At 38.7% G+C, this 26609-nt stretch overlaps 10 protein-coding genes across 10 annotated transcripts; 6 read left to right on the top strand and 4 right to left on the bottom strand.

The window, feature by feature from the left end:
* The first annotated feature begins 90 nt into the window (after positions 1-90).
* Positions 91-599, top strand: LOC113671722 (histone H2A). The gene has a single exon (XM_027187970.2). It carries the CDS (start codon positions 91-93, stop codon positions 469-471), a length of 381 nt encoding a protein of 126 aa, XP_027043771.1. The 3' UTR covers positions 472-599.
* A 559-nt stretch (positions 600-1158) lies between these two features.
* LOC149037149 (histone H4) lies at positions 1159-1539 on the bottom strand. The gene has a single exon (XM_089186949.1). The coding sequence runs from the start codon at positions 1537-1539 to the stop codon at positions 1228-1230; it is 312 nt and encodes a 103-aa protein (XP_089043075.1). The 3' UTR covers positions 1159-1227.
* A 231-nt stretch (positions 1540-1770) lies between these two features.
* On the top strand, positions 1771-2450 carry LOC149037148 (histone H3). The gene has a single exon (XM_089186943.1). It carries the CDS (start codon positions 2040-2042, stop codon positions 2448-2450), a length of 411 nt encoding a protein of 136 aa, XP_089043069.1. The 5' UTR covers positions 1771-2039.
* Positions 2451-4104: 1654 nt separating this feature from the next.
* On the top strand, positions 4105-4973 carry LOC113671711 (uncharacterized). Its single transcript, XM_027187960.2, has one exon. It carries the CDS (start codon positions 4106-4108, stop codon positions 4856-4858), a length of 753 nt encoding a protein of 250 aa, XP_027043761.2. The 5' UTR covers position 4105; the 3' UTR covers positions 4859-4973.
* A 669-nt stretch (positions 4974-5642) lies between these two features.
* Positions 5643-6271, bottom strand: LOC113671724 (histone H2B.1). The gene has a single exon (XM_027187972.2). The coding sequence runs from the start codon at positions 6146-6148 to the stop codon at positions 5777-5779; it is 372 nt and encodes a 123-aa protein (XP_027043773.2). The 5' UTR covers positions 6149-6271; the 3' UTR covers positions 5643-5776.
* Positions 6272-6361: 90 nt separating this feature from the next.
* Positions 6362-6806, top strand: LOC149037147 (histone H2A). Its single transcript, XM_089186944.1, has one exon. It carries the CDS (start codon positions 6386-6388, stop codon positions 6764-6766), a length of 381 nt encoding a protein of 126 aa, XP_089043070.1. The 5' UTR covers positions 6362-6385; the 3' UTR covers positions 6767-6806.
* A 463-nt stretch (positions 6807-7269) lies between these two features.
* Positions 7270-8059, bottom strand: LOC149037146 (histone H4). Its single transcript, XM_089186948.1, has one exon. The coding sequence runs from the start codon at positions 8057-8059 to the stop codon at positions 7748-7750; it is 312 nt and encodes a 103-aa protein (XP_089043074.1). The 3' UTR covers positions 7270-7747.
* A 487-nt stretch (positions 8060-8546) lies between these two features.
* On the top strand, positions 8547-9152 carry LOC113671727 (histone H3). The gene has a single exon (XM_027187976.2). It carries the CDS (start codon positions 8547-8549, stop codon positions 8955-8957), a length of 411 nt encoding a protein of 136 aa, XP_027043777.1. The 3' UTR covers positions 8958-9152.
* Positions 9153-10940: 1788 nt separating this feature from the next.
* Positions 10941-12119, top strand: LOC113671725 (histone H1-like). Its single transcript, XM_027187974.2, has one exon. The coding sequence runs from the start codon at positions 10977-10979 to the stop codon at positions 11553-11555; it is 579 nt and encodes a 192-aa protein (XP_027043775.2). The 5' UTR covers positions 10941-10976; the 3' UTR covers positions 11556-12119.
* Positions 12120-13566: 1447 nt separating this feature from the next.
* Positions 13567-26001, bottom strand: LOC113671718 (ras-like protein rasD). Its single transcript, XM_089186938.1, has 7 exons — positions 25782-26001; positions 20141-20274; positions 18682-18700; positions 18192-18211; positions 17541-17768; positions 15354-15449; positions 13567-14158 (listed from the first exon to the last, which is right to left on the bottom strand). Exons 2-7 carry the CDS (start codon positions 20222-20224, stop codon positions 14021-14023), a joined length of 585 nt encoding a protein of 194 aa, XP_089043064.1. The 5' UTR covers positions 20225-20274; positions 25782-26001; the 3' UTR covers positions 13567-14020.
* Positions 26002-26609: the final 608 nt, after the last annotated feature.

The following is a 26609-nucleotide window of genomic DNA, read 5'->3' as shown; positions in this document are numbered from 1 at the left end:
TTTTCGATCCATCTTGCATAACAAACGAACCATAAATGACAGGATTATGTGTAATCCCATCATTTTCAGTGAAATCATATCATAGTTAACATGTCTGGTCGCGGTAAAGGTAAAGCTAAGGGCACCAAGTCCAAGAGCCGCTCATCACGAGCAGGGCTTCAATTCCCTGTAGGTCGAATCCACCGTCTTCTCCGCAAAGGCAATTACGCTGAGCGAGTTGGTGCCGGTGCTCCAGTGTACTTGGCTGCTGTGCTTGAATATTTGAGCGCTGAGATTCTTGAGTTGGCGGGCAACGCTGCTCGTGACAACAAGAAGACAAGAATCATTCCCCGTCACCTTCAGCTGGCTGTGCGCAATGACGAAGAGTTGAACAAACTGCTGGCTGGTGTCACCATTGCACAAGGAGGTGTTCTTCCTAACATCCAGGCTGTGCTTCTGCCCAAGAAGACCGAGAAAAAACCTAAGGCTTAAATCAACTTCAACCTTAAAAAACGGCTCTTTTAGGAGCCACCACATAATACAAAAGTCTTGACCAACGAGACAAGTCGCTAACCTATTCAACAACAACAACAAAATCGATATAATATCACTTCGATACTTTTCCGCGCTAGTTTCCACCAACGGGCTGATATTTTTAGAGCCCTTGAATTTGGATGAGGGAAAAATCAAGTTTATTACAAGGTTCATTTAAATGTACGCTTAAAAGATCAGAGAAATTTTGCATATAAATAAATGAAAAGGAAATTACGAACGATTTCGGCTCCCGCACCTCAATCATTAGCGGGCTCAAAAGTCGCGCCATTTTCAGTGTTACAAAATATACAATAAAAATTTTTTGGAAGCTTAAAAGATCCACTGATCTTATATGATTTTCTCTTTAGAAGGAAAGAAGAAGCGCAATCTTTAAATAAAAAATATGTCTCTCTGAGTGATTTGACAAAGAACGCTAATATGGGGGGATTGTTTGAGCGCTAAATTTTTCAGCCGTGACCCGCGAGTATTTGAAAAAAGTAACGCACTTCCAAGATGAGAATCGATCTATGGCTCTAACAAAAGCCAAATAGGGATGGTACAAGAGAAGTAATGGGGCATGTTCCAAATTATCAAAAAGCGAGATATATATGCGATTTAACCCGCGTCATAAATGCAAACACTTAATTGATCATGACTTTCTTTATAGTTGGTGGCTCCTAAAAGAGCCGTTTGTTTTGTGTCAGGAGGTTATGTCTAACCGCCAAAGCCGTACAAAGTGCGGCCTTGTCTCTTCAGAGCGTACACCACATCCATGGCTGTCACAGTCTTTCTCTTGGCGTGCTCCGTGTATGTCACAGCATCACGGATCACGTTCTCAAGGAAAACTTTAAGAACACCACGGGTCTCCTCGTAGATCAGGCCAGAGATTCGCTTTACACCGCCTCGGCGAGCAAGACGACGGATGGCTGGCTTGGTGATACCTTGGATGTTATCACGAAGGATTTTTCGGTGACGCTTGGCGCCTCCTTTTCCGAGACCTTTACCTCCTTTGCCACGACCAGACATGTTGATTATCACTCGTGTGTTTGAGTTATGGCAATTGGACGAACGTTATTAGTTTTTATACAGAAAGTTAAGACCTCTTAGAAAACAGAATAAAAGTAAGGGTTGCTATTGGCTGAGTCAAATATCTAGGTATAATTATCACTGTAATATTAACATGTATTAACATAAATTAGACGGTAGTCCCGCGCGCGTATGTTTTCAATAAAAAAAATATCCCTGTTCCATCCAAATGTTACTTGTGAACTTCGCTTAGAATTGGTTTTCTCTCCAGTTATACTATATGTTCAATTTTAAGCGACGATAATACTTAGCTTATTCCTAAACGACCTTTCATGTTACTTCGGATCAAAATAACATTGGAGCTCCGTGAAATTATTCGAAGCTTTCGTATCTAACCAATCAAATCTCTTTACTTTGAGCCAATCACAAGTAAGCCCGCCAGGTATAAATCAATCCCCAGATCCAATTCTCATAAAATCGGTTATCCTGAGTCGTTGAAAATGGCACGTACGAAACAAACTGCACGAAAATCGACCGGTGGAAAAGCTCCACGAAAACAACTCGCTACTAAGGCAGCTCGTAAGAGCGCTCCTGCTACTGGTGGAGTCAAGAAACCTCATCGTTACAGGCCTGGTACGGTCGCTCTTCGTGAGATCCGTCGTTACCAGAAATCCACCGAGCTGTTGATCCGCAAGCTGCCCTTCCAGCGTCTTGTGCGAGAAATCGCTCAAGATTTCAAGACAGATCTGCGTTTCCAAAGCTCGGCTGTGATGGCCCTTCAAGAAGCTAGCGAGGCTTACCTTGTTGGTCTGTTTGAAGACACCAACTTGTGCGCCATCCACGCCAAGCGTGTCACGATTATGCCCAAGGACATTCAGTTGGCACGCCGAATCCGCGGAGAACGAGCATAAATGGACTTCCCTTCGAATTACAAACGGCTCCTTTAGGAGCCACCACATAAATAAAAGCAGTAACCAAACTATGACCCCCCCAACAGCCAACTTTAAAGCCCTAAACTGGAAATATGAAATGAGAAATTTAACTGACAGAAACTGTTATAATACGTTTGCTTGAAGCGCGCTTAGCGGCAAAATCTAGCCGCAAAGTCATTACAGTTGTTAGACTTAAATCCGTGGGAAACACTAATTTTCATCTCCAAGATAATCAGAACATTCAAATTTTCCACCATTTTGCATTTACATATATTCCTTCAATAAGCCACGCAATTTTCTTAATGCCAACACTATGCAAATCATCAGCCCTTAGTGATAATTTTTGTCATCTTTTGAATAGGCCTTATATATGAAAACTTCACTCATTTGTAATGATGAGCGTACGATGCGGTGATTCAAACCTTTTTATTGTATGGTTGACAATATATTGGTACGGTTCGAAATCAATTGATCCGTCCGTACGTCTTCACCATTTAGCAGCGAACTAGTTAATTAGTCTTAGTGACGTAACGCTTAATGTGCTTAATTACACTTTACAATTATCGATAATAGTTATTTAGCGATACAATATTCATGAATAATCCATTTCCAATATAAACCACATTTACTTCATTAAACAGATAAAACACACTTCATATCAAGGTTGCGCACAAAGCGGTGAATGTTGAAGCTTTCGTTCCTCCTCATACTGTCGAATGGGTTTTTGTTGACGTTTAAATTTATTAACGGTCTGCTTTGAATTCGCATCGAAAGGCTCATTTTTTCGCGCACAGACCTAACTTATGACTCCCTCTTTCCGACCAAATCGATGTGATGAATGTAAACTTGAATTTTCCTCGCTGGGGTGCTTGGTATTTTCGGAAGTCTAGACCTACTCCCTTATCTGGGTCGTAAGTGACTCTCTATCGATCGACAACGGAATAGACTAGATCCTCGCAAATGGTATACTATTTCACATGTCTCTGAACTTCACTGAAGAACGTGTAGAAACCCATCACAGCCTTTACCAAGAAAATTACATCGCTAACTAGTTTACAATGTCTGTTTTGCGAATAAACTTACATTTTGAGGATACAACTCTCAAACTTCACTCTACTCATGGTATAAAATCTGCCCGGGAGTCGAGAGCGCGCAACTGATTCTTGCAAGACTGGCATATCAGAATAGCATCGCAAATCCGCCACAATAAACGCACAACCTTGTTTCATCACCATTACTTTTCAAACAATTGCTTCAATATTAGCCTTATCTTCGAGTCATTTTCTTCATTCGAGACATTCAGCATTGTACCTTTTGTCAAGGTTAAGTGTGAAATGGCAGACGTTGTAGTTTTGCTCTTTGTGTTCAAATTTAAAGGCTGCTCTGCTTTTGAATATGCATCCAAATGCTCATTTTTTCATACACATGCAAAATTTAGTACCTCTACTTTCCTAAAATATCTTGTGAAATGGTAAAGAGCGACTTAAACAGAACTTATTTTGTCATTTACCCAAAGTTCTCTTTGGAATCTCACTGCTATATGGACTATTGACCCTAAAATGTCAATCTTATGTTAAGTAAATCAAACTTTACTTTACACCTACATTTTGTGAGATAACGTAGGTAAGCTCTTTATGATCAGGAAAGTTCTGAAGTTATCGAATTGGCTCGTTATGAACCGGAATGTCAAGCAAACTAACACAGTTTGGACGCCGCCATTTTCTAACAACCCTGTTTGCTCAGTGGTCCGTTCGCGAGGAATAACATTACCTTGCGCGCTCCAAGGAATCATTACATGTGTTAGTTCCGAAGGTTATAAAATAATTAACATGTCCGAAGCAAATTCCTTCGCTAAAAGGAAGCCGACTGCGCCCAAAAAGCCAGCCGAGCATCCACCTTATGCTGACATGATCATAGCTGCTATCTTAGCGTTGAAAGAGCGAAACGGCTCTTCCCGCCAGGCCATCGAGAAGTACATCAAGGCCAACTACAAGGTTGGTGAGGTCGGTTCATACCTGAAGATGGCTTTAAAGAGGGGCGTCACGAGTGGAAAGTTTGTCCACACCAAGGGAGTTGGAGCTTCTGGTTCCTTCAAGGTGGCCAAGGAGGAAAAGAAGGAGAAGAAGCCGAAGAAGAAGCCAGCAGCAAGGAAGTCTGCTGCTAAACCAAAGAAGCCCGCCGCCAAGAAGGCAGCAAAGAAACCAGCGGCCAAGAAGACCGCAAAGAAACCAGCGGCCGTAAAGAAACCCGCAGCTAAAAAGCCAGCAGTGAAGAAACCTGTAGCTAAAAAACCAGCAGCAAAGAAACCTGCGGCTAAAAAACCAGCAGCGAAGAAGCCCGCCAAGAAAGTAGCAAAGAAATCGCCGAAGAAGGCCGCCAAGTACTAAGGAAGACAGTAGCTCCTAATTAAATCAAACGGCTCCTTTAGGAGCCACCACATTGAAAACAAAGTTATGATCAACTGAGTATTAAACCGTCTTCGATAATCGAGTTTACCTTTCCGATAATTATGGTTTTGGCCCTGACTAAATTTTTGCTCTCTTAAAACTTCAACCTTGTCAAGTATCACGTATAGCTGGCGGTATTCGTGCTTCGCTTTCAAGCACAGAAGCCGCGGAAGGCTTGGGACGAGAAAAAACATTTTTCCTCACTCACTAAACCGCTTTTCCCGCTTAAAGCGCACTCAAGACCATAAGCTTCGCAGGCTATTTCGATTTCTCGATTGTTTAGATGGGGCGCTTGGTAGCAGAGAGCTTTTTAGATAACAGTTAAGGTATACTGTGTACTTAGCGAAAATGAAAAAAACGGCTGTAGTGAAAGTCTGACTCTTCCAATCAGGTTAGATCAGGCCACCTGTGTCTCGTAGCTCATTCAATCACCACTTGCATATATTTGCGTTACAATCCAGCCGTCTCGTAAGTAGGCAGCTAAAAAAGCTTTAAACCCCGGAAATCTTTTGTACATCAATCACGTTTCTGGAATAAACTAGCGTTTTGTCAGACAATAAGTGATCGAGCAATTACCGTTGGTAAATTAAATAAAAAACTGTCTCTTCAAAGTGTTAATAATGTTGAGTGTGACATTTTGTAAAATTTATCATGAACAATAGTCTACCCTTCCTTTCCCGGTTCATCTGTGACTCATCTTTGCTGTACTTCTTCGTTTGTAAAATTTTGTTTCGTTCGGAACCATACTAAGAGAAACATTTTCATGTTTAAAAACTCTTGCGTTAATGATTGACTTTCGTAACATTTGGTGGCTCCTAAAAGAGCCGTTTGTTTTGGCGGAAAACCCACAAAGTGAGTTTACTTGCTGCTGGTGTACTTGGTCACAGCCTTAGTTCCTTCACTCACGGCGTGTTTAGCCAGTTCACCGGGCAAAAGCAGCCTGATGGCGGTCTGGATCTCGCGAGAGCTGATGGTCGACTTTTTGTTGTAATGGGCAAGGCGGGAAGCTTCGGTGGCGATGCGCTCGAAGATGTCGTTGACGAACGAGTTCATGATGCCCATGGCTTTGCTGGAGATACCAGTGTCAGGGTGAACTTGCTTCAACACCTTGTAGATGTAGATAGCATAGCTTTCCCTTCTCTTTCCTCTCCTCTTCTTCTTTCCATCAGCAATGGCTTTAGCCTTTCCGGCTTTCTTCTCGCCTTTCTTTCCTGCAACTTTAGCTGGCATCTTGTTATATCTCAAAGATGAATAAGTTTACAGCGCAACTCGTCTTGTATTTATAACAGAAACGTAAGAGGATCTATTATCATACGGATCGAAATTCTCGATAAATGATTGGCTCATTGCTTTGAAAACTAACAACCGATTGGTGCTTTTCGATCCTACTGCATGATAAACGAACTATAAATACAAGAGTTGGAGGTCAAAGATACTATTGATCCGTTAAATCTTGTATGTAACACCATGTCTGGTCGCGGTAAAGGTAAAGCTAAGGGCACCAAGTCCAAGAGCCGCTCATCACGAGCAGGGCTACAATTCCCTGTAGGTCGAATCCACCGTCTTCTCCGCAAAGGCAATTATGCTGAGCGAGTTGGCGCCGGTGCTCCAGTGTACTTGGCTGCGGTGCTTGAATATTTGAGCGCTGAGATCCTCGAGTTGGCGGGCAACGCTGCTCGTGACAACAAGAAGACAAGAATCATTCCCCGTCACCTTCAGCTGGCTGTGCGTAATGACGAAGAGTTAAACAAACTGCTGGCCGGTGTCACTATTGCCCAGGGAGGCGTTCTTCCTAACATTCAGGCTGTGCTTCTACCCAAGAAGACCGAGAAGAAACCCAAGGCTTAAATCGGCTATAATTCACTAAAACGGCTCCTTTAGGAGCCACCAAGTACGACAAAAGTCTTGACCAATGAGCGAAATAACACATAAGTACCAACTAAATATTAACCTATTTTAATAAGCAATAATAAGACTCTCCAGCAATAATAAGACTCTCAGCCAGCGTAGTGCAAAAAATTCCTTTTTCTGAGATGTTCCCAAGATCTGAATTTGAGATTTTTCCTTCAAGCTACACCATTGTTATCAGTTTGATTTGCCCCTCTGGGTAAGCTCACGATATCAGTGAACGTTGCAGTAATTTTCGATCTAAGATAACTCAATTCCCATAGACAATTCAATTCTCGTTGACCTCCTATATGCGAAAACCTTTTTTTCTATGCTATATTGCTCCTGAGATCTGTGCGCTAATAAGGCGCAGAGTTAAAACCGAAGTATGTGAAGATTATTTGATCTTATGAGGAATTAAATCCTTTTTTTTCATGAAAGTTATTTCATCAGCGTGAAATATAGTGTTTAGTCAGCTTTTATTTTTCAATAAGATAAAATGGGATCAACGCTTCGTGCGTGAAGGCATCTTTCTGAACGGTCGTCATGGGCAATTGATCACTCTAGAAATTGCGCCAAAACCCGATATGCAAATTTTTCCCAATGATAAGACGCTAACACTCACCAAACAACATTTAACCCTCTTTTAAAAATAAATTTTCTTCATATTCTTCAAGAGTGCAATTGAGGTTCGCAGTAAATACTATCAAATACGTTTACGCGCAGCTTCGTGGCAAACTGTTGAGTTGTGCGCGAGCGTGAAGAGGTGGAGAGAGTGTGACAGCCGAAGAAGTTGTGTAGCTTACTATCGCCAAGAGTAAGATGACCTAAGATGTTACTTTCAAGAGGCGGGAATTAACTATTTAAGTTTTATTGGTCAAGACTTTTATAAGATTTGGTGGCTCCTAAAGGAGCCGTTTGTTTTGTTTCAGAAGGGTCTGTCTAACCACCGAATCCGTACAGAGTGCGGCCTTGTCTCTTCAGAGCGTACACCACATCCATGGCTGTCACAGTCTTTCTCTTGGCGTGCTCGGTGTATGTCACAGCATCACGGATCACGTTCTCAAGGAAAACTTTAAGAACACCACGGGTCTCCTCGTAGATCAGGCCAGAGATTCGCTTTACACCGCCTCGGCGAGCAAGACGACGGATGGCTGGCTTGGTGATACCTTGAATGTTATCACGAAGGATTTTTCGATGACGCTTGGCGCCTCCTTTTCCGAGACCTTTACCTCCTTTACCGCGACCAGACATGTCAGTGGATTCAACTATAACTGAAATATGTTACTGCTGTAAACCATGGGCTTTATATACACAGACGGATGACCTCGTAGAAAACAAGACAGCCATGAGTATTCTCATTGGTTAAGAGCTTGTATATAGATACAGTTTTATTACCATACATTACAATAAATCCACACTAGAAGCACAGGACTTACTTTATGGAAAACAGAAATGTTCTTTTCCACTGGTAATTCCAAAATCAAATCTCAAGTAACAAATGTTCCAAAATATTTTGCCATTTGTAAGTCTTATGTCAGGATAGTACGAATAAAGCTGGAAAAAAAATACATCATCATAAATTTGGATCCAAATGCGACCACAGATCTATGAAATTATTCAGGGTTGCTGGATTTAGCCAATCAAACATCTTAATTTTGAACCAATCAGAAAGAAGCCCGCCAGATATAAATATATTACTCTTCAAACTTCGGTTATCTTTCTCGAAACCGTTGGAAACATGGCTCGTACCAAGCAAACTGCACGAAAATCAACTGGTGGAAAAGCTCCACGTAAACAGCTCGCCACTAAGGCAGCTCGTAAGAGCGCTCCTGCTACTGGTGGAGTCAAGAAACCTCATCGCTACAGGCCTGGTACGGTCGCTCTTCGTGAGATCCGTCGATACCAGAAATCCACCGAGCTGTTGATCCGCAAGCTGCCCTTCCAGCGTCTTGTGCGAGAAATCGCTCAAGATTTCAAGACAGATCTGCGTTTCCAAAGCTCGGCTGTGATGGCCCTTCAAGAAGCTAGCGAGGCTTACCTTGTTGGTCTGTTTGAAGACACCAACTTGTGCGCCATCCACGCCAAGCGTGTCACGATCATGCCCAAGGACATTCAGTTGGCCCGCCGAATCCGCGGAGAACGAGCTTAAGTGAAGAACCTCCACAAAACAAACGGCTCCTATAGGAGCCACCACATGAATAAAAGCAATGACCAATAAAGTTTATAAAATATAGGCAACAACTGATATCGAAGGGTCAGATATGCTTTGCTCGTAAATTTGGATATAGGATGCTTATGAGCGTCACCTCTGAAATTACAGAATTATAATGAAAGTTTCATCTTGTTCACTATGATAAATAATAGCTTAAAAGATTTCCTCAGACTTCTCTTCCATCAACAGGTGATACTTGCCAAAAATTAAAGGCTTACAAAGGTCGAGAGAAGTTCATAACACAAGCTTCTTGTTTCAAATCTCTAAAGCGTAAGAAAGAAAAACAGGCACACTTTTAACAGTATTCAGCCTGCACTATTTATCTCTTGAACCGTAACATCAAAGAAATTTTAAGAAGTTCAGTCAATAAGCCGGCGATATCTTCGATGCTCTGACTATAAGCAGGTAGCATAATGGCCAAAATTATGCCGGCATATATAATTTATATGACCCTGCTTACGAGACCTGAAATTACTACATTCAATGGAAAAAAAAGGCGATCACAATCACATTTGCCATGCAATAACCGTCAATATCTAGATTACTTGGAATGTGCTTCAAAACCCATTATTTTAAAAGTTGTCCGCCTGGAGAATTCAATCACTTTTCACGCTCTAACGGAATATGCTCTACTGCCAAAACTAGCCGCCTAGCTAACAAAAACTGTCACAAAAAGCAGAGGAGTGCGCGAGATCGAAGTGGTTAATTTAGGGCTCTCCTCGAGTCTATAAAGGATTGTCTTTAACATGTAGTTTATTAACGAACACCTCAGCTACTACTGTTTATATTCGTGAGAAATATAAATGCGAAAAGAAATATAGCATTCGCGATAAATCTTTCTCTCGGCTCTTACTCCCTTGTGGCAAAATTGACTCACTTACGTAGGAAGATTTTGCGCGCATTTTGCCTTGAATGACGAACGAGTAGAATTTTCAACCTTGTGGCTTTTAATTATCCAATGTTTTTTCTCTGTTGTAAGATCGTAAATTTTATAGTTATAGCTGAGTGGATCGATGGGCATATTAAAGTTTACCTAGGTTTTTCGTATTCAGAGGCCACGTGTTGTGGGATTGTGTTTGGCTTCGAAATAGTCGTAACTTCTTGAAATCTTGCTGTGGTCGTTTCAGTTCCCAACTTATTTCTTTTAATTTCTCAAAATTTCCAAAGTTACATATTTTCACTGTTTTAGTTCAGGACTTAACAGCGAATAAATCACTGAGACGCGAACACAATAAGAGAGAGCGGCATGATGGCCGATTGATAAACTTAAATATTGAAGTTATTTCAGACGAACAGATCGGTCCTGGCACGCCAATTCTCCAAAATTCATAGTATTTTACAAGAAATCCTTCATTAAGTTTCCTCAATGAATCAAATAAACCCAAAATTTCCCTGTTTTCACATTTCATTTTGAATAGTTGGTTGGATATGAAAATCTTTCACGCGGAAAACAGAGGCAAAGAGAAGACTGATCTGTCTTTGTCTTTGTTGTTCATATATAAATGCCATTTATCCATGGGAAATTGTAGATCAGTGCGATTTAAGGGTAAAAATTGATTGTAAGGGAGTTCTTCTTTCTTAAAATGATCTATTTTATGGAAAACAACGCTCAATACGGATGTTATTAGGCTCTATTAACGAAATGTTTTCAAAAATCTTCGTGTTGTTGTACTTTTTTCGCTGAAAATAACATACTTAGCGGGTCTTTAATGAAATATGTTTAACACGAACTTCTTAAATGGATATAAAAGTTATCTTTTTAAGATCGTGATTACAATAATAACGATAAAATACCATCTCATGGACCAAAACGTGAAGTGAACTAGCACAAAATTACACGACGCCATGTTGTTCGCATTTGTTTTCTCGGCGGTCCGCATTTAACACATATAGATCGCGGCGAACCTCTATCGGTCATCGATTTACTAGTATTACTGAGACACTCGATTCGAAACCATGTCCGAGGCAAAGACGAAGAAGCCGGCCGAGAAAAAGCCTGCCGAACATCCACCTTATATAGATATGATCAAAGCTGCGATCTTAGCGTTGAAAGAACGAAACGGTTCATCGCGCCAAGCCATCGAGAAGTATATCAAGGCTAACTACAAGGTTGGTGAGATCGGTCCACACCTGAAGATGGCTTTGAAGAGGGGTGCTGCTAGTGGTAAGCTTCTTCACACTAAGGGAGTCGGTGCTTCTGGTTCTTTCAAGCTACCAAAGGAAGAGAAGAAGCCGAAGAAAAAGCCAGCTGCAAAGAAGAAGCCTGCTGCCAAACCAAAGAAGCCCGCCGCTAAGAAAGCAGCAAAGAAACCAGCGGCGAAGAAGGTTGCAAAGAAACCCGCGGCCAAAAAGGCAGCGGCGAAGAAACCTGCAGCTAAAAAGCCAGCAGCGAAGAAACCAACCGCTAAAAAACCAGCTGCTAAAAAGCCCGCAGCAAAGAAGCCTGCAGCAAAGAAGCCTGCAGCAAAGAAGCCCGCAGCTAAAAAGCCCGCCAAAAAGGCAGTGAAATCTCCAAAGAAGTCCGCCAAGAAGTAGAAACCGGAAGACATCAACTCTTCACCAAAAACGGCTCTTTTAGGAGCCACCACATTCGCAAAAAGTCCTATCCAACTGAGAAACACAGTGTCATCTATGCTCGTTTTCTTGCTCAAGCTTTTTGGTCGAATGATTTTCCGTTAATAAACTACTCGTTCGGCCGAACTATTATACTATGTACCGGTATCCGGTCATTCCGCCCGAACTTCGAAGTCATTGCGCCTGATGTATATATCGTCTTATCTATGAGTTGTGTAGATTTCTTTAAAAATGGTATCATAAAATAAAACTAGTGTTTTATGAGTTTTTGTTACGAAATACAATATGAGTGGTGTAATATTTTTTTAGTTGTATACTGACATCACAACTGACTTTTTGCCTCAAATATTTGGCCTCGTAGCGTCTATTACATAAAAAATGATTTCGCTTTCGATCGCAGAAGTTCCGAAGAAGTGAAATATCCCAGTGGTTGAATAAGCTGTTGTTTTGATAACACGGTCAACAAATATCTACAAACATTACTAAAAGAAATTAAAAAATGGAATAACAGCTGAATCTCTCTAATTTAATGCACTGTTTGTTCGTCGGGCGGAACGACCGCAATTCTATGTACCGACATACTAATAGAACTGGGGTAAAAATGTTGTTTGAGCTTTTGAAACTGCTAATCAGCTTAAATAGTATCATTAGGGTCCGATGAATTAAGATCAAAGTTGTTAATAATGCCTGCATAATTTAAGGCATCCTAATTTTTTCATCTTGTTTGCTGGATAATATTTTGCATTTCTCGAAGTTATACAACAATTAGTTTTTGAAGTTCTAAGGGTCATGACCGCCCAAAAGTGTGTACCTCCCAAGTACCCCCACTTTGTTTTTCGCCATATTGCCACAGCCAAATGACATAGGTGGATAGTTTTAATAGGTCAGGTCAAGAACAGTATTTGTCATAACTTATCAAATACTGTGCACAGAAAACAGAAAAATGCCTCTCTCCCCTTATTTCTAATTTAGCTCAAGAGCCCCCTCCAAAGTCTAAATTGTGTGGAGTTAACCCTTAAATACCTAAGAGTGACTAGCATCAAATTTCTCCTTATAATATCACCCCTGAATGAAAGAGTAAGGTCATGAGAATAAAGGAAATGGTTACCAACTAGAAAAGCTATGGATTATGAATCAAATTCTCCTCATCAGCACCTTAGGGAATGTTTAGGAAACAGTATGGAAAATATGCATACTAATGCCAAGAAGGAAAGGGTTAAGGGGTGTAGGGAATCAGTTAAGGGGATGCAAGTGAGAACTGCATGTGACTTCTGATTGACTGTGATATTCTCCTTCCAAATTAGCCTGTATTTCATGTGAAAACTCAAGGAGAATTAGTTTTTGCATCAAAGTCCTGATCAGCTTAATTCCCTGTAACCCTTCAAATCTTGTGATGGTTTTCATGAAGGATCCATGTAGAGCATGTCAGAGTTATTGGAGCAATTTGAAACAACCTCCCAAAGTGACAAAAAAAATTAATTCCAAGAAAGCCACACAAATCAGGAGCATGACTTTGACAATGGAAAGTTTCTCTTGCAACGGATATCAACAGTTTGTATTAACCTTAAAATCATCCCTTACACACCTATCATGTGAGAAGTAATACTCTTCAGCAAGTAATACAGGTTTCCTAACTCTTTGAGCCCATAGAGTGATAGTCATCTTATTTCTCCTTACAATATCACAGCTGAATCAAACATAACGGACATGAGAATGAAGGAAAGGATCACAGACTGAAGAAGCTCTTGATTGTTAAACAAATTCTCCTTGTCAGCCACTTAGGATATGTATTAAGAACAATACGGAGAATATGCACACTGATTTTAGGGTGTAAAGAGTTATGTCAAAGTTTTCAAGCTGATCATTTTCCACATTCTCATCCTCTTTTTACTTAAAATATGATTAATAAGAAAATGAGAAGTTGCATATACATCACTTATGAAATGAAAGGGTTATCATATCACAATCAGACTGAAACACCAGAATTTTTTTATTCATTCCAAATAGTGGTCACGTGTCACCATACACTGGCCATAAAATGTCCACATATTCTTCACTTTTTTTAAGCCACATAAAAGTCAAAATACTGTTACAGCTACAAATTTATGTTGTAAGGCTGGGAGCTACATTCTTTTTCTTGCCAAATTACACAAAACAACCAGCTTTAACGCAAATCTCCTGCATTATTTCTGCTTTCTGTCCAAAACTTCAAGGGATTGAAACACTGTAATTGAAAACACTTGCGGTAAGCTAAGTATGGTAAAGCTGTTGGTATGTGTTCCCATTCCAAACCGACCCACAGAAAGTTGAACAGGTATTCTGTAATAACAAAGGTCCTCCTTGTCAGCAACTGTTTTAATATCAAAATCTTTTTTTTTTCCACTTCCTGTTCAGCTGCGAAAATTAAATCTTATTATCTACTAATCCTAGAGTAGAACACAATTATCTTTTTTCTGTGGTTTGTTTGCATGATTTTTGGGTACTGTTCTTTCTAAAAGTGCTGGTTGAATTCTTTGAATCTGCTGCATCATAAGTTGAAATGATTCCTCAACATTAAGGCCAGTCTAAAAAAAACAATACAAAAAAAACAATGATTTAATTTATATTTTAACTTTAAACTCTGAGAATCTGGTTAACAACTTTTCTCTTAGCTGCCACAAATTTCCTTATAGACCCTTTCACCCCTCAAAGTGATAAGAATCTACTCTCTCCCAACAGTATCACCCCTGAATCAAACAATAAGGTTAGGAGAATGAAGGAAATGATGACAAACCCATGAGGTACTTGATTGTTAAACAAAGTCTTCTTGTAATACCATAGGGAATGTACAGAGAATAGTATGGAGAATTTGTATACTGATGTTACAGTGTTAAGGATTAATCACCCCAAAAAACTCTGGTAAGCCTCTTCCAGGGCATCAAATTTCAAATAATTGACCCCCCCTCCATTAGATTCCCATCAAAGATAATTCAGAATAACTAACCTATGCATTAATTTCATAATCAGCCCCCTCTAAATATTTCAGACTAGTCATGCCTCAAAGATAACCCCAGACCCCTTTTCTAAAGAGCCACACCCCCTTTCATAGCATAAGATTGGTTCTGAGTCCCAGATAAAATGGTAGAGTTTGTTTATGCTTAACAATTTAATTCCCGAGATCTGAATGTTAATTCTCCCCTCTAGCTGTCACACATTTCCTTGTAAATAAGTAATGAGAATTTGATGTTGGATCAAGACAACAACTTCTACCTAAGAACTCTGAATATTCTCATTACCTGTTTGCTGGATCATGTATGGATATTATGGAGAGAAGTTAGACATTGAGCACTTCTGAGAGTGAAAGGGTTTAACTCTTCACTTCAAAGAGTACGATATCATAACATTATCAATCAGAAGGCTGATGAGAAGTGACACAAATATCTATTTGATTCAACACCAAATTCTCTGAACTAACACTTAAAGAAATGTATGGAAGACATGCTGAGATCTTGGGAGTGAGTGAGGGGTTGGGTGTAAAATGAGTGAACTCCCCAAGATTAACCCTTTCACTCCCAGAAGTGATAACATGTAACTTCTCCCTACAATATCTCTTTATTATCCAACAAACAGGTAATGAGAATATTCAAACTCTTCAAGTAGAATTTGTTACCTTGATCTAACAACAAATTATGGTAAGTAATTAGCAAGGAAATGTGCAGAAGCTAGATGGGAGAATTGAAAATCAGATCTTGGGAGTTTAAAGGTTAATTACGGACAAACCTTAGCTGACGTTTCAATTAATGGAATATTGACTTCAGCTGAATTGCAATATTCCAACACTTCATCCTTTGTCACTTCGCGTTCACCATCTAGATCCTGTGACAGCAAATAAGGAAATCAATTTGCTGCAAATCATCAATCTTGAAAGACATCAAATAGAACCAATAGTGCTAAATGAATTAAACAGGAAACATTCTAACACCTACAGAAGACCTCCATGTTATATAGTTACATGGATTTAGCAAATGGTGGTAAAAAAGAGAAATTGACTCCTTTGTTTGTGGGGTAAGTTTTCCCCACTGGTTTAAAGCAAGCATTGTTTGCGTTTGTGCCATCGCAATCAAAGGGGATAAAACTAAGCCCATAACTTACAATGCAGACTCAGTATTCTGTTAATGCATGTGTATGAGACAAATAGTGTATACCCAACTCCAGTGTTCTCCTTTTCAGGTGGTAACCAGTAAATTTACCACTTGCAGTACCCCTTATTACTGCCTAAAATCATTTTTGAATGTGTGTTTCCAGAAAATATCCATACCCCCACCACGGAGGGAATTTCATATAGGACTGCCCCACCCCTTCGGATTTTCCATTTTGGGGTAGCAGTGGTAGCCCCCCCACCCCTCTGGAATTTCCAAAGAATTTTCTACCACCCCCTATACCCCCTGGAAATATATTTTTTTCTCGTAGCAAACAACAAACAAGAGGGACGTGTGATTTTGTCGCGTGTATATTCGAGAGATGGCGTACACGCGCAAGGTAAACGTCGCTAACTAGCTTAAACTTAATGTTTGCTTTATTTTTAAATACAATACTTATCCTTAAACATTTAACACAGTATTCTCAGTACACGAAAGGAGAAAAAAACTGTACAAGTCGCAACAAAACACTTTTGAACTGTTAAGTTTGTTCAATGTACTGAGAAAATTGCGTGCACTTGAAATGGAAATGTTCGAAATCACATTGAGCAACGTAAATTTGTACAAAATTGTGTCATAAATAAGAGAGCAAAAGAGAAAACCGAGTCAGCAGTAAGTTATTTTGAACTCATCTTTCCAAATTCCAGCCTCTAATGTAAAATTTCTTCACACAAGCATTGATTCTTGTTAACAGCGGGTCGATAATTTCATCCGATTGTGCATATTAACAAACCTTGGCTAGTTACCAGTCCCACGCGCATATATACAAAGCCCTGGATCCTAATGTTTCTCAATGTTACTATCAACTGTTTTCTACTACGGTACGACTGTACTTATCATTCATTGTAACATCGCAAGCAAGTAAGCCATAAAGAAATCGTCAAGTCTCCTACACATTATGATGCAACGGAATTAAGCTCAGTGCAGATCAAAATTAATAGATGGCTGGAGTCAATAAGGGGTAGTAAATGGTAAATTTATGCGAAACTTTGCGAGACGGCAAGACCAGCGTTTTTTTTTTTTTTTGCGAGACCGAGACAGTTATTTGTAAATTTTACGAACGCGAAACGTGTTATGACCGAGGAAAATCCCTAGGTAACCACTCCTGTTGGTTGTAATCTTTGGAGACTGGTAACGAGTAATGGCGGCTCCGTTCGAAAAACAAAGTGATTCTCTTCTTTATTTGATGTTATTTATGTTCCAAAGCGCTACAAGGATAAAAGAAAACTTTCTTTTGCTGCAGAACTGTTAGAAGCATCGTAATTTAACAACTTAAACTTCAGAACGTCCCACTAAAGTAGGTAAAAGGCGCCAATTGACATACGAAGAAAGTCGATCGACTTCCTACCCTCTGGACGAAAATTTCGCCTCTTACCCCCCATCCCCTCTGGAATTTCCTGGGACTTTGACCCCCCCACCCCTCTGGAATTTCCAATTCCCTCCGTGGTGGGGGTATGGATATTTTCTGGAAACACACAATACTTGAAAATTCAACACGTACAAGGTTTGCTCTACTGGTTTAAAGATTTCTTTTATTTGTTGTGCTTAACCCTTTGACCTCAAGAGTGACTAGCATCTAATTTCTCCTTAAAATGTCGTCCCTGAATCACACATTAAGGTCATGAGAATAAAGGAAATGATTACTAACTAAAGAAACTCTTGATTGTTAAGCAAATTCTCCTTGTCAGCTCCTAAAGAAATGTCTAGAGAACAATATAGCGAATATGTATACTGATGTTAGGGTGCATGGGAAAAGACTGTAACTCACCAACTTATTAGCCACTAAGACCATGGGTATAGTGGAACTCAACTGCCTATCCTGAATAATCTTGCTTCGTAGATCCTTCAGTTCATGCCAACTTGATGTGGAATTTATGGCAAATAGTACCAAGAATGCATCCCCAGTTGCAACTGATGAATCGCGGAAAGAACTAAACTCTTCTTGGCCCGCAGTGTCTACTATCTCCACATCATAGAGCTTTCCATTATATTCAATCTAGGTTTGGAAAGAGGGAAAATGGACAGTGAGCTAAAATAATAACTTGGGCTTCCTGAGGAAAAGCCCAAGTCTAAAATCATGCTACTGTTATTGCATGTCTTCCAAAAAGGCACTTCCAACATTCCTATGATTATAAGGGTCACACAATCTTAAACTTCCTGGCCCTTGGATACAAGAATAAGCCATTTACTACCCTCTAAAGTAAACATAGCCCAAGTGAAGGTCACAGCAGCCTCTTGTTCAAAGTATGATTGCTCTTATCCTTAGAGAAGTTTGAAAAGTCAAAGTGATATACAAACCTAAAGCCTAGCCTTATTTTTTTTAAGCACAGAAGCACCAAGAGTCTTGCCACTTTAGTAGGATTGGATGTTGCTCTAACTAATGGCAATTTCTCTAAGTTCATAACTCTGCTATGCATACCTCCTTTCTGTATGTCTCCTCTGATCATCAGCCGCACATGAAAACAGGGAGAATAATATTTATTACATACACTTCAAATGGTAATTCTTGGTATCACTCCTAGCCTTGTAAAATAATTTGAATCAATAACAGTATCCAAGAAACTGTGCACCCACCCCTTCCCTAACACAACAACAGACAACTGATAACAAGTTTGGGTTAATGATGGTTTTAGGGAGGGGCAGGTACACAGTTGCTCAGATAATAACATTAATCCTTTAATCCCTGGGAGTGACTAGGATCTAATTTCTCCTTACAATATCACCCCTGAATCAAACATTAAGGTCATGAGAATAAAGTGAATGATCACCAACTAAAGAAACTCTCGATTGTTACACAAATTCTCCTAACCAGCACATTAGACAATGTATAGAGAACAGTATGGAGAATATGCATACTGATGTTTGGATATAAAGGGTTAATCCAATAATTTTTTAATAATCCAACTTACCTAATGTGGGGTCATAGTACTAGAAGGGGAAAAATAAAATAAGTGAAAAGTTAGATTTACTTGTAATACTACATGCTAACAAAAGTTACTGTTTTAGTAATTATGAAAAAACTTGTCATTCTTTTTTCCTCATTAATCTTTGGTTGGCTTTATCATATTCACCTTTCCTCAAGGTGGGAATGTGCAACCAGCTGATTGCTAATACGACTGAGTAATGATTGTTAGAAACCAGATTTTCAATGCTAGTTACCAGCAAGTAATTAACCCTTTAAACTCTGAGAGTGACCAGCATCTAATTTCTCCTCACAGCAATGTGGCTGTATCATTTGCTGAGATCATGAGAATAAAGGAAATGATCACCACCCAAAGAAGCTTTGGTTGTACAACAAATTCTCATTGTCAGTACTAAAAGAAATGTATAGAGCAGAGAATTGAGAATATGGATACTGATGTTAGGGTGTAAGGGGTTAACTTGAAAGTCAAATTATTTTCCTCTTGTAATTCAGCCCACAGCCCTCATTTGTTTTGTATGCTTTCATAGACTCTAAACGAGATCAATTGTGTCCAGGAATTACTGTATCCTTGGAAACTTAGCATTTTCCTATTTTGCTGTGAGGGGAAAAAGTTGCAGATCAGACTTTTTGTTCTTCCTTATGATCTTAAAGAGGACAGATGCATACATGACATCATCATGAACATTATCTTGCTTTTTTACTACATAAAACAAAGAGAATCCAGACATGGTTTGATGCTACTCTGGTTTAAAGATTTAGTGAATGTAACCGAAGAAGTTACAATTCATAAACCCAAAATTTCCACACTCCTGTAGTGCCTTCATCAAGTGTGATCTACATGCTGCAACAAGAAGTCCTTTTCTATTATAACTAATTAGCTGCCTTTTTTTGACAAGGTGTAAATAGGCATCAGTAAGTAAGCCACTATCAACATGATTTAAAGGAGTGTTGGCAGAGTTAATATGCCAAGCTTCCAAACAAAGGCACTGGTGGTAATGCTGATTAGTGGTGATAACTTTAGACTTATCCCACTCAATTGTAAGGTTAGTTAGGCATGTGTGCTCTGATAAGGCTGAATTTTCTTTTCTGCACAAGAAAAAACATTGCTACAGGTCTGTACAGTAATAGAGCACAGAACACATCAAAATGTACTAAGAACATTAGTGGCACACTTAGCTGCACTCCATGTGCTAAATTTTTTGTTCTTAACACATTTTGAAGTCTTCTTTGATCCATTGCTGAACTAATGAAAAACAGCAACATGGAATCTACTTATTAAGTGGAAGGGGCCATAGATAGTTTCTTGAACAAAAAGCAGCAAGTATGCTTATTTTTCAATAGCACACTTTTCAATAGCACACAATCTAATTGATGTTTTAAAATTCATCTTATTCACAGCCATTCCAAGACTGATAGAAAGTGATAAATGACATTCAACTTCCTACCTCTGTGAACTCATTCTTCAGGTAACGTATTGTCAAAGAGCTTTTCCCCACTCCCCCACTTCCAACAACACACAGGCGAAACATGTCTGTGCGCTTCCCTTGATTGCCTGACTAAGACTCCTTTCCATCCACAGCTGAAAGAATGTTATTGATAAAGTTAATAAATTACAGGAAAATGTTTTTGGCTCACTGAGCCCTAAAATTAAAAATTTGGACTGCTAAATTTCAGCCTCTGAAGAGCAGAAATTTGGCTTGGTTGAACACTGACAGTGAATATCTGTTACAATGAAAAATTATATCATTTGGAGTACGCAGCCACAACATGGAAAACATTGGTTTGAGATCCACTTCACATTTACAATTTGATCTGTCACGCTTTGCATTTTTTATTTTTTCATCTACATCTGGCATGCTGGGAATTTTAAGCAATGCTTTTCCATGTGCTTGTAGTGTAAGAGATTTTTTGTTTCACTGAGAACATTTTCCAATATGAAATGGATAGTTATACTGTTCAAGAAGTCCTTGTCTTTGAGGATATGTCTTTAAAAAGAGGAACAAGATGGAGGGATCAGAACACAGTTACAATTCCTGTGAAGCTTTGGGTAAAGACACTTGACTCTGCTATGTTATGCTAGTTTGTAACATGCACATTATACCACTTCAAATCAACAATTATGCTACATTTTAAAATATCCAGAGTCAAGGCTCTCCATTGAGTACAGGTGCAAACCAAAGTCTCTGTGTTTCTACCCAGTAGAAGTGTCTGTTAACTTAAGGTTCACAGACACACTGCTCACTGTGACCATCAACAAGATAGCTTTGAGCACTGATGATGATAAGAGAATAACAAGAGAAGATAGGATATCAACTTTAGCTCATGGTCATGGTAAAAAATATGAATCCTGATAATATTCCATTCAATGCATTAATAGCCAGACCTACAAATTCAGGAAAGACAAGATACCTAGTCAATCTTTTGAGTACCACCTTCCAAGGAAAGTCTGATTACACTGTTCTCCTCTGTCCAACATTCATCCACAACATTACATATGACAGTTTTGGAGAAAATGATAAGGACTTACTTATCTTGTTTCTACTCCAAGACCAGATTGATGATGGGCTTAAGATTATCAGTTACATGCATGAGGGAACAGATACATTGATCATTCTCAATGATAGTGCAGCTTCAAGAGATGTGAAGCAGAGAACAAATGAACTTGTGAATTAAGCATTCAGAGCAAGACATAAGGGAATCAGCGTTTGGGACCTCATACGACAGATGACAAGCATTGCAAAGGCAGTCAGAGAGAACATCATTCCATTAGTTCTCTTTTACACACTATCTGTCAATGATATCAAGATCATTTTCAAGGATTACGTGCATGAGGCATGATCTTGTTGTGGAGAAGTACCAAGCGGCCTATGAGAAGTATAAAAAAAATCAAACAAAGCTCCTCAATTGGATTGCAACTAATGACTGAGTCAAGGAGCAGGCAAAACAGAATTTAGTGGACACATTTTGCTTTGAAGCTGTATAACAAGGTGCATAAAATGGAAAGAAAACTTTCAAGAATCTGCTATAGCCCTAGTGGCATTTGGAAGGGATTGGCTGCTGTGAAGAAGTTGGCTAAAGAAGCTGGAGTATGTGAAGACAATACAAAGCTTTGGCTGATGATGCAAGCCATCTGGCAGATTTATTTACCCTGAAGCATATCCTGATACCAACTTTTGATGCTGAATCTCCAAATGCAGTTCATCAAGCTGATCTTTTTCTTTCTCATGACAAAGCGACCGCAAGGTCACAGAAAGTCAACAAGTACACATTGACAGTTGTTGATGTTGCAAGCAGATTCAAGGCTGCAGAACCTCTCAGCTCAAAGGATTCTTCTGAGGTCTCCAAAGCATTTCAGACAATCTATAGGCGTGGACCACTAAGATGGCCAAAAGTTCTTCAGGTTGATCCTAGGCATGAATTCATGGGTGAGGTCACAATGCATGATGTGAGGATAAGAAGAGGGAATGTGAACATCTACAGAAATCAGGGAATCATTGAGCGATTCAACTGAACTTTCAGTGACTGTCTCTTCACTTTCCAATACAGTCAGGAGATGAACTTCAAAGAGGGAAATAGATTGACATAATGAGTGAAGAGGCTTCCAGAAGTTGTTTCAGCTTTGAATTGTGAGGTGACAAGATTGACAAGAAATAAACCTGTGGATGCCATCAAGGATAAGGTGGTTGAAATGAAGAGTTCAATGATTTTTTCAAGGCCTGTTGGCTTGATGGAAAAGAGAATCAACTCCTCAAAGAACGTGACATATCTCTGTGCTACTGCTGAGCTGGAAGGTGGTCAGAGGTGAGCCACAGATCCAATCTGGTCTCTGAAGGTCTATGATATTGATAGAACACTGGTGAATAAGAATGAGCCTGTTCTCTATTACCTGAAAGATGGACCAAAGTGTGGTTTCATCAGAGAAGAGCTTCAGATTGTTCCTCCTGGAACTGAGTTGCCTCCTGAAGGAATTTATTAATTTGAAAACACCAAGAGAGAAATGAGTTTCTTCATAGACCCAAGCAATTCTGGGAATCAATTCAAGAAACTGATGAAGATATGAACAATCAACTGACCACCAAGACACAGTGACCAAGATTAGTATGTTGATTAAAAAACAGAAACAATACATTTATTCTCTTTTTTGTCAAAATATGCTCCCAGAAGTCTCTTCATTGAAACATTCATTACAGAAAAAGCAATGTGCTGGTACCACACAGACCACAACTCAAACAGTGAAGTACTTCATTGAAATAACTTAAGTGTTACTACTTTCAATCAATCAGGAATGAACAACCATGCAATACAAAAAAAATTCACTCCGACCAAAAATATCAACCTAAGTAAAGCATGGAAGATACTTCTCCTTTTTCAATGAAAATAGGCATTTGATCTTCCTTTTATCAATAACCTTAAAATCTTAAATGTCTTAAGTGTTATCAAGATATAAATAAGAAAAGTTTAAATGGAACAACAATCTATACAAGAAACTGTTTGATTGGAAATGGATTCATTCAAAACTTCTCTCTTTTTCTTGAAAAAGATAGAGAAGTTGTTGTTGATGGAACAATACCAAAATCAGGACCACAAGAACCATTCACTGTTGTTTGAGTAAACACAAAATTATATAATATACAAAGAAAACCAGATTTTAAATTAAATGTTTCTATTGATGTCAAACCTTCAGCAGGATTCAAGAGAAAAGCAAACCCAACAGGCGCAAAATGTAATAGGGTAGTTTGTCAAGGAGGAAAGTGGAAAATTAACAGCTGTTGCTGGAATATGGATATGGCAATGCTATAATATACTCTTGTTCTGTCTAGTGTGATGGGAGAACACTTCTCAACTTTAGTGCAAGCAGAATTAGCTATGGTAATTATGTATGGAGCAATTTTTCAAAACAAGATGGAGATGATTTTCAGGAAGGTTTAAACTCAGACAGTCATAATTTTCTCATTTACATAGACACTCTTATGACAGAAGAACAAATAAAAGCACACCATGACTTCCTCATAAGAAGATACTACATTAATGCTGATCCTGTCGAATAAAACCATGAAACATGCTTGCATGTGCAAAGACTTTGAATTTCACAGGTGATGTTGTGAAATTCAGGTGTAATCATGTCTGATATAGCAAAGGCATGAAATCTTCACACAGACAATCAACACCCTGATGGCACAACAAGAGAATTGTTCAAGGTGATAATATTCACAACTTCATCAAAATTCATGAGTGACACATTGTCAATATTATTTATCGGTGAAAAATTCAAGTTGCCTTGAAATCAACCTTGATTTGAAAATGCCCAAAAACTGTTGTTTGAAATCAAAGTTGATTTCAAGGATGACTTGAAATCACAGTTAAAATTCATGAGTTGACTTGAAATTCTAGGTTGTTTTCAAAATGAGCCAGAATCCCTTTTCCTCCCTCTGCTTATGCAATTTTGCTGTCTTTGAAAAATTTACTTGTGCTTATTAACACAAAATTGCACTCACAATCATGTTGTTACCTTTACCAATACACTCAGACACTTGGTCAAAATTTATGATAGACTTAATTTTAGGCAAGCTTCCCGCAGCTCCAGGCTAGTAAATCTTGGTAATAGCTTGCCCTAAGGGCAATCTGATTTGTTTATTATCATTTCACTCTGTTAATTATCACAATACTGGCTAAACTCCAAAACACATTCAAATGAAACAAAGATTTTAATCCAAAGAGGGTCAAAGTTGAATATTTAAGAATGTCTGCATTTAAAGAAACTAATAGAACACAAGTCTAACGAAAACTATGAGAATAATCATTGCTCATTGTCGTACAAGTTAAACTGAGAAGACCGACACTGTGCAAAATCTAGTTCTCTAAGAGCAGTTAATTACCACTAAACCTTTAGAAACTTATTTCACTGTATTCGAACACAAGTTATTTCAAAACTGCTAAAACAAACAAAATAAATTTGAGCAAATTGTTATGCAGTAAGAAATCAATGGTCACATAAACAACAGCCAAAGGAAAAATGATCAATAGTTATTAAATCCTTAATAACCAATACAGCTCTTGAATGTGAACAATTGGCAAATTGGCAGATAATTGTAAGTATTTTAACATTTTCTAGCCACTTTAAATTTTCTCCAAAAAATTTGCATTGAAAACAGCTGTTTTTATGACCATAACTCAACCCACCATCCCCTACTTGTGCGCGATTAACCTTGTAATTTATGTCCATATAATGTAATTGATTGATTGCTCGTACCAAGATAGCACAGACGAACACACCCTAAAATTATTATTATTGCATTGTTGTCATATTGAATTTCACGTTATGGCAATAGGTTTCGAGAGCTGGTCAGAAAAACAAACATGCAACCCTCCTCAAAATCCCTTAAGAGCACATGAAATGTCGTTTAGAAATATATTTTTCTGATGATTGTCACAAAGCGCAGACTTTCAGGGCAAGTTGATGCATGGAAGATTCGTGACATGGACTTGTGCCCTTCAACTGTAAAGACAATAATTATTATAAACCGTTTGTTGTTTAAAGTTAAATCTGACAGCCCCAAAATGACTCTTCGATCGATGCAATGCTCACAACCTAACAATTCTTTCAAAAAAGTGAAATTAATGATAAAATATATATAAGTTTATATGTAAGTACCACCGTGTGAGCGAAGTATTTTTAGTCGAATTAATCGGGCGATCGAACATTCAGTTACTTTGGTAGATATGCAGGCGTTTGTATTTGCTAAATCGACCGCTTTAGAGAAAATATTCTTGCTGGCAAATATCTTACAAAGGTATTATTATAATAAGAATTGGTACAGCGGAACAAAAGACATTGCAGAGGAAAATTAAAATAAGCTTAACGCTATATGATATTATCAAAGAATTCGACGCAGGAACGCAGGTTTAAAACGCATAATAGTTAATAGATAAGCTTATAATTTAAAGCACTTGTATTGTATTTTTCCATTTACTGAAAATCATGTTAAATACAAGTTTTCGTGCGCATTTCAACCCACAAGTCCCTTCATTAGCATGTTTGAAAAACAACTTGACGAGATCCAAAGGAAGTGTAGAAACTTCACTTACCTTTCGAGTCAGTTCTTCGAAGCTACACACTTATTTACAACCTTTGAATCACAGTGACTAAAGGAATTGAATACAGCCACAAAGAAGATTATGACAGAAGTGATTCAATGGACGAGGCAACTGCAAATTCCAGTCATCGGAATAACTTATATATAAACCAGCCTGAGTAAATACTTGAAAACAAGCGTGTCACTCTGGTACAAAAATACATGACGTCATCACCAATCAGCACGAAGCATGGCACGTGTCATCCAGTTGTTTGTTTCGCTGTGATTACAAACCGCAGTTATCCGCAAACAGAAATAACCCCCTGCCGCTGTATTTTATTTATAGAAATAATATTAAAAAGATTTACAACTCTAAGACGAAAAGTCATTCAAATCTTTTTTCCTTAATAAACCATTTCAAAAGTTGTAACAGACATCTTCAGACTATCGATCCTAAAAGCTGGCTGCTGTCTTCTTTACTTTTACTTTGAGAAAAATACCGCTCTGCTGTTTCCGTTGTGCCACTCGTCACATTTTTGTTGGCACAAATTGCGACTGATGGTGAAAAGAAAGAAATATTCAGTACAATTCCCTTCTTAAACAGAAATCTGTTTCCACCACTTTTTTTTCTAACAGATAATTTTCATGGTACCCTACCGCTAAATCATGCCCGTTAGGCAGACATTATCAGTAACGAGTTCCCCTCCCTTCCAAGAACACCGGCGAGGTGTGCCAAAAATCAAATTTGTTTTTTCCTTGAGCATAAACAGTGGGGGGTAATTGGCGCTAATAACCCATCGAGTTTCCGTGTTTTAGCTTTTGTTTTGTTTTGTTTTTTTTA

This window comes from Pocillopora damicornis, chromosome 11 (genome assembly GCF_964200805.1).
Source record: "Pocillopora damicornis chromosome 11, jaPocDami1.2, whole genome shotgun sequence".
NCBI classification, from domain to species: Eukaryota; Metazoa; Cnidaria; class Anthozoa; order Scleractinia; family Pocilloporidae; genus Pocillopora; species Pocillopora damicornis.
This window is presented reverse-complemented; position numbering and strand designations above follow the sequence as displayed.

What these genes read in the sequence shown, in the direction of transcription:
- LOC113671722 (XM_027187970.2), top strand. Translation starts at nt 91, where the DNA reads ATGTCTGGTCGCGGTAAAGGTAAAGCTAAGGGCACCAAGTCCAAGAGC.
- LOC149037149 (XM_089186949.1), bottom strand. Translation starts at nt 1,539, where the DNA reads ATGTCTGGTCGTGGCAAAGGAGGTAAAGGTCTCGGAAAAGGAGGCGCC.
- LOC149037148 (XM_089186943.1), top strand. Translation starts at nt 2,040, where the DNA reads ATGGCACGTACGAAACAAACTGCACGAAAATCGACCGGTGGAAAAGCT.
- LOC113671711 (XM_027187960.2), top strand. Translation starts at nt 4,106, where the DNA reads ATGATCAGGAAAGTTCTGAAGTTATCGAATTGGCTCGTTATGAACCGG.
- LOC113671724 (XM_027187972.2), bottom strand. Translation starts at nt 6,148, where the DNA reads ATGCCAGCTAAAGTTGCAGGAAAGAAAGGCGAGAAGAAAGCCGGAAAG.
- LOC149037147 (XM_089186944.1), top strand. Translation starts at nt 6,386, where the DNA reads ATGTCTGGTCGCGGTAAAGGTAAAGCTAAGGGCACCAAGTCCAAGAGC.
- LOC149037146 (XM_089186948.1), bottom strand. Translation starts at nt 8,059, where the DNA reads ATGTCTGGTCGCGGTAAAGGAGGTAAAGGTCTCGGAAAAGGAGGCGCC.
- LOC113671727 (XM_027187976.2), top strand. Translation starts at nt 8,547, where the DNA reads ATGGCTCGTACCAAGCAAACTGCACGAAAATCAACTGGTGGAAAAGCT.
- LOC113671725 (XM_027187974.2), top strand. Translation starts at nt 10,977, where the DNA reads ATGTCCGAGGCAAAGACGAAGAAGCCGGCCGAGAAAAAGCCTGCCGAA.
- LOC113671718 (XM_089186938.1), bottom strand. Translation starts at nt 20,224, where the DNA reads ATGTTTCGCCTGTGTGTTGTTGGAAGTGGGGGAGTGGGGAAAAGCTCT. An exon ending in TCTTAGTGGCTAATAAGTTG is followed by an intron (nt 15,450 to 17,540) that starts GTGAGTTACAGT and finishes TTGCTGTCACAG; the next exon opens with GATCTAGATGGTGAACGCGA. An exon ending in TAATTGAAACGTCAGCTAAG is followed by an intron (nt 14,159 to 15,353) that starts GTTTGTCCGTAA and finishes TGTTTTTTTTAG; the next exon opens with ACTGGCCTTAATGTTGAGGA.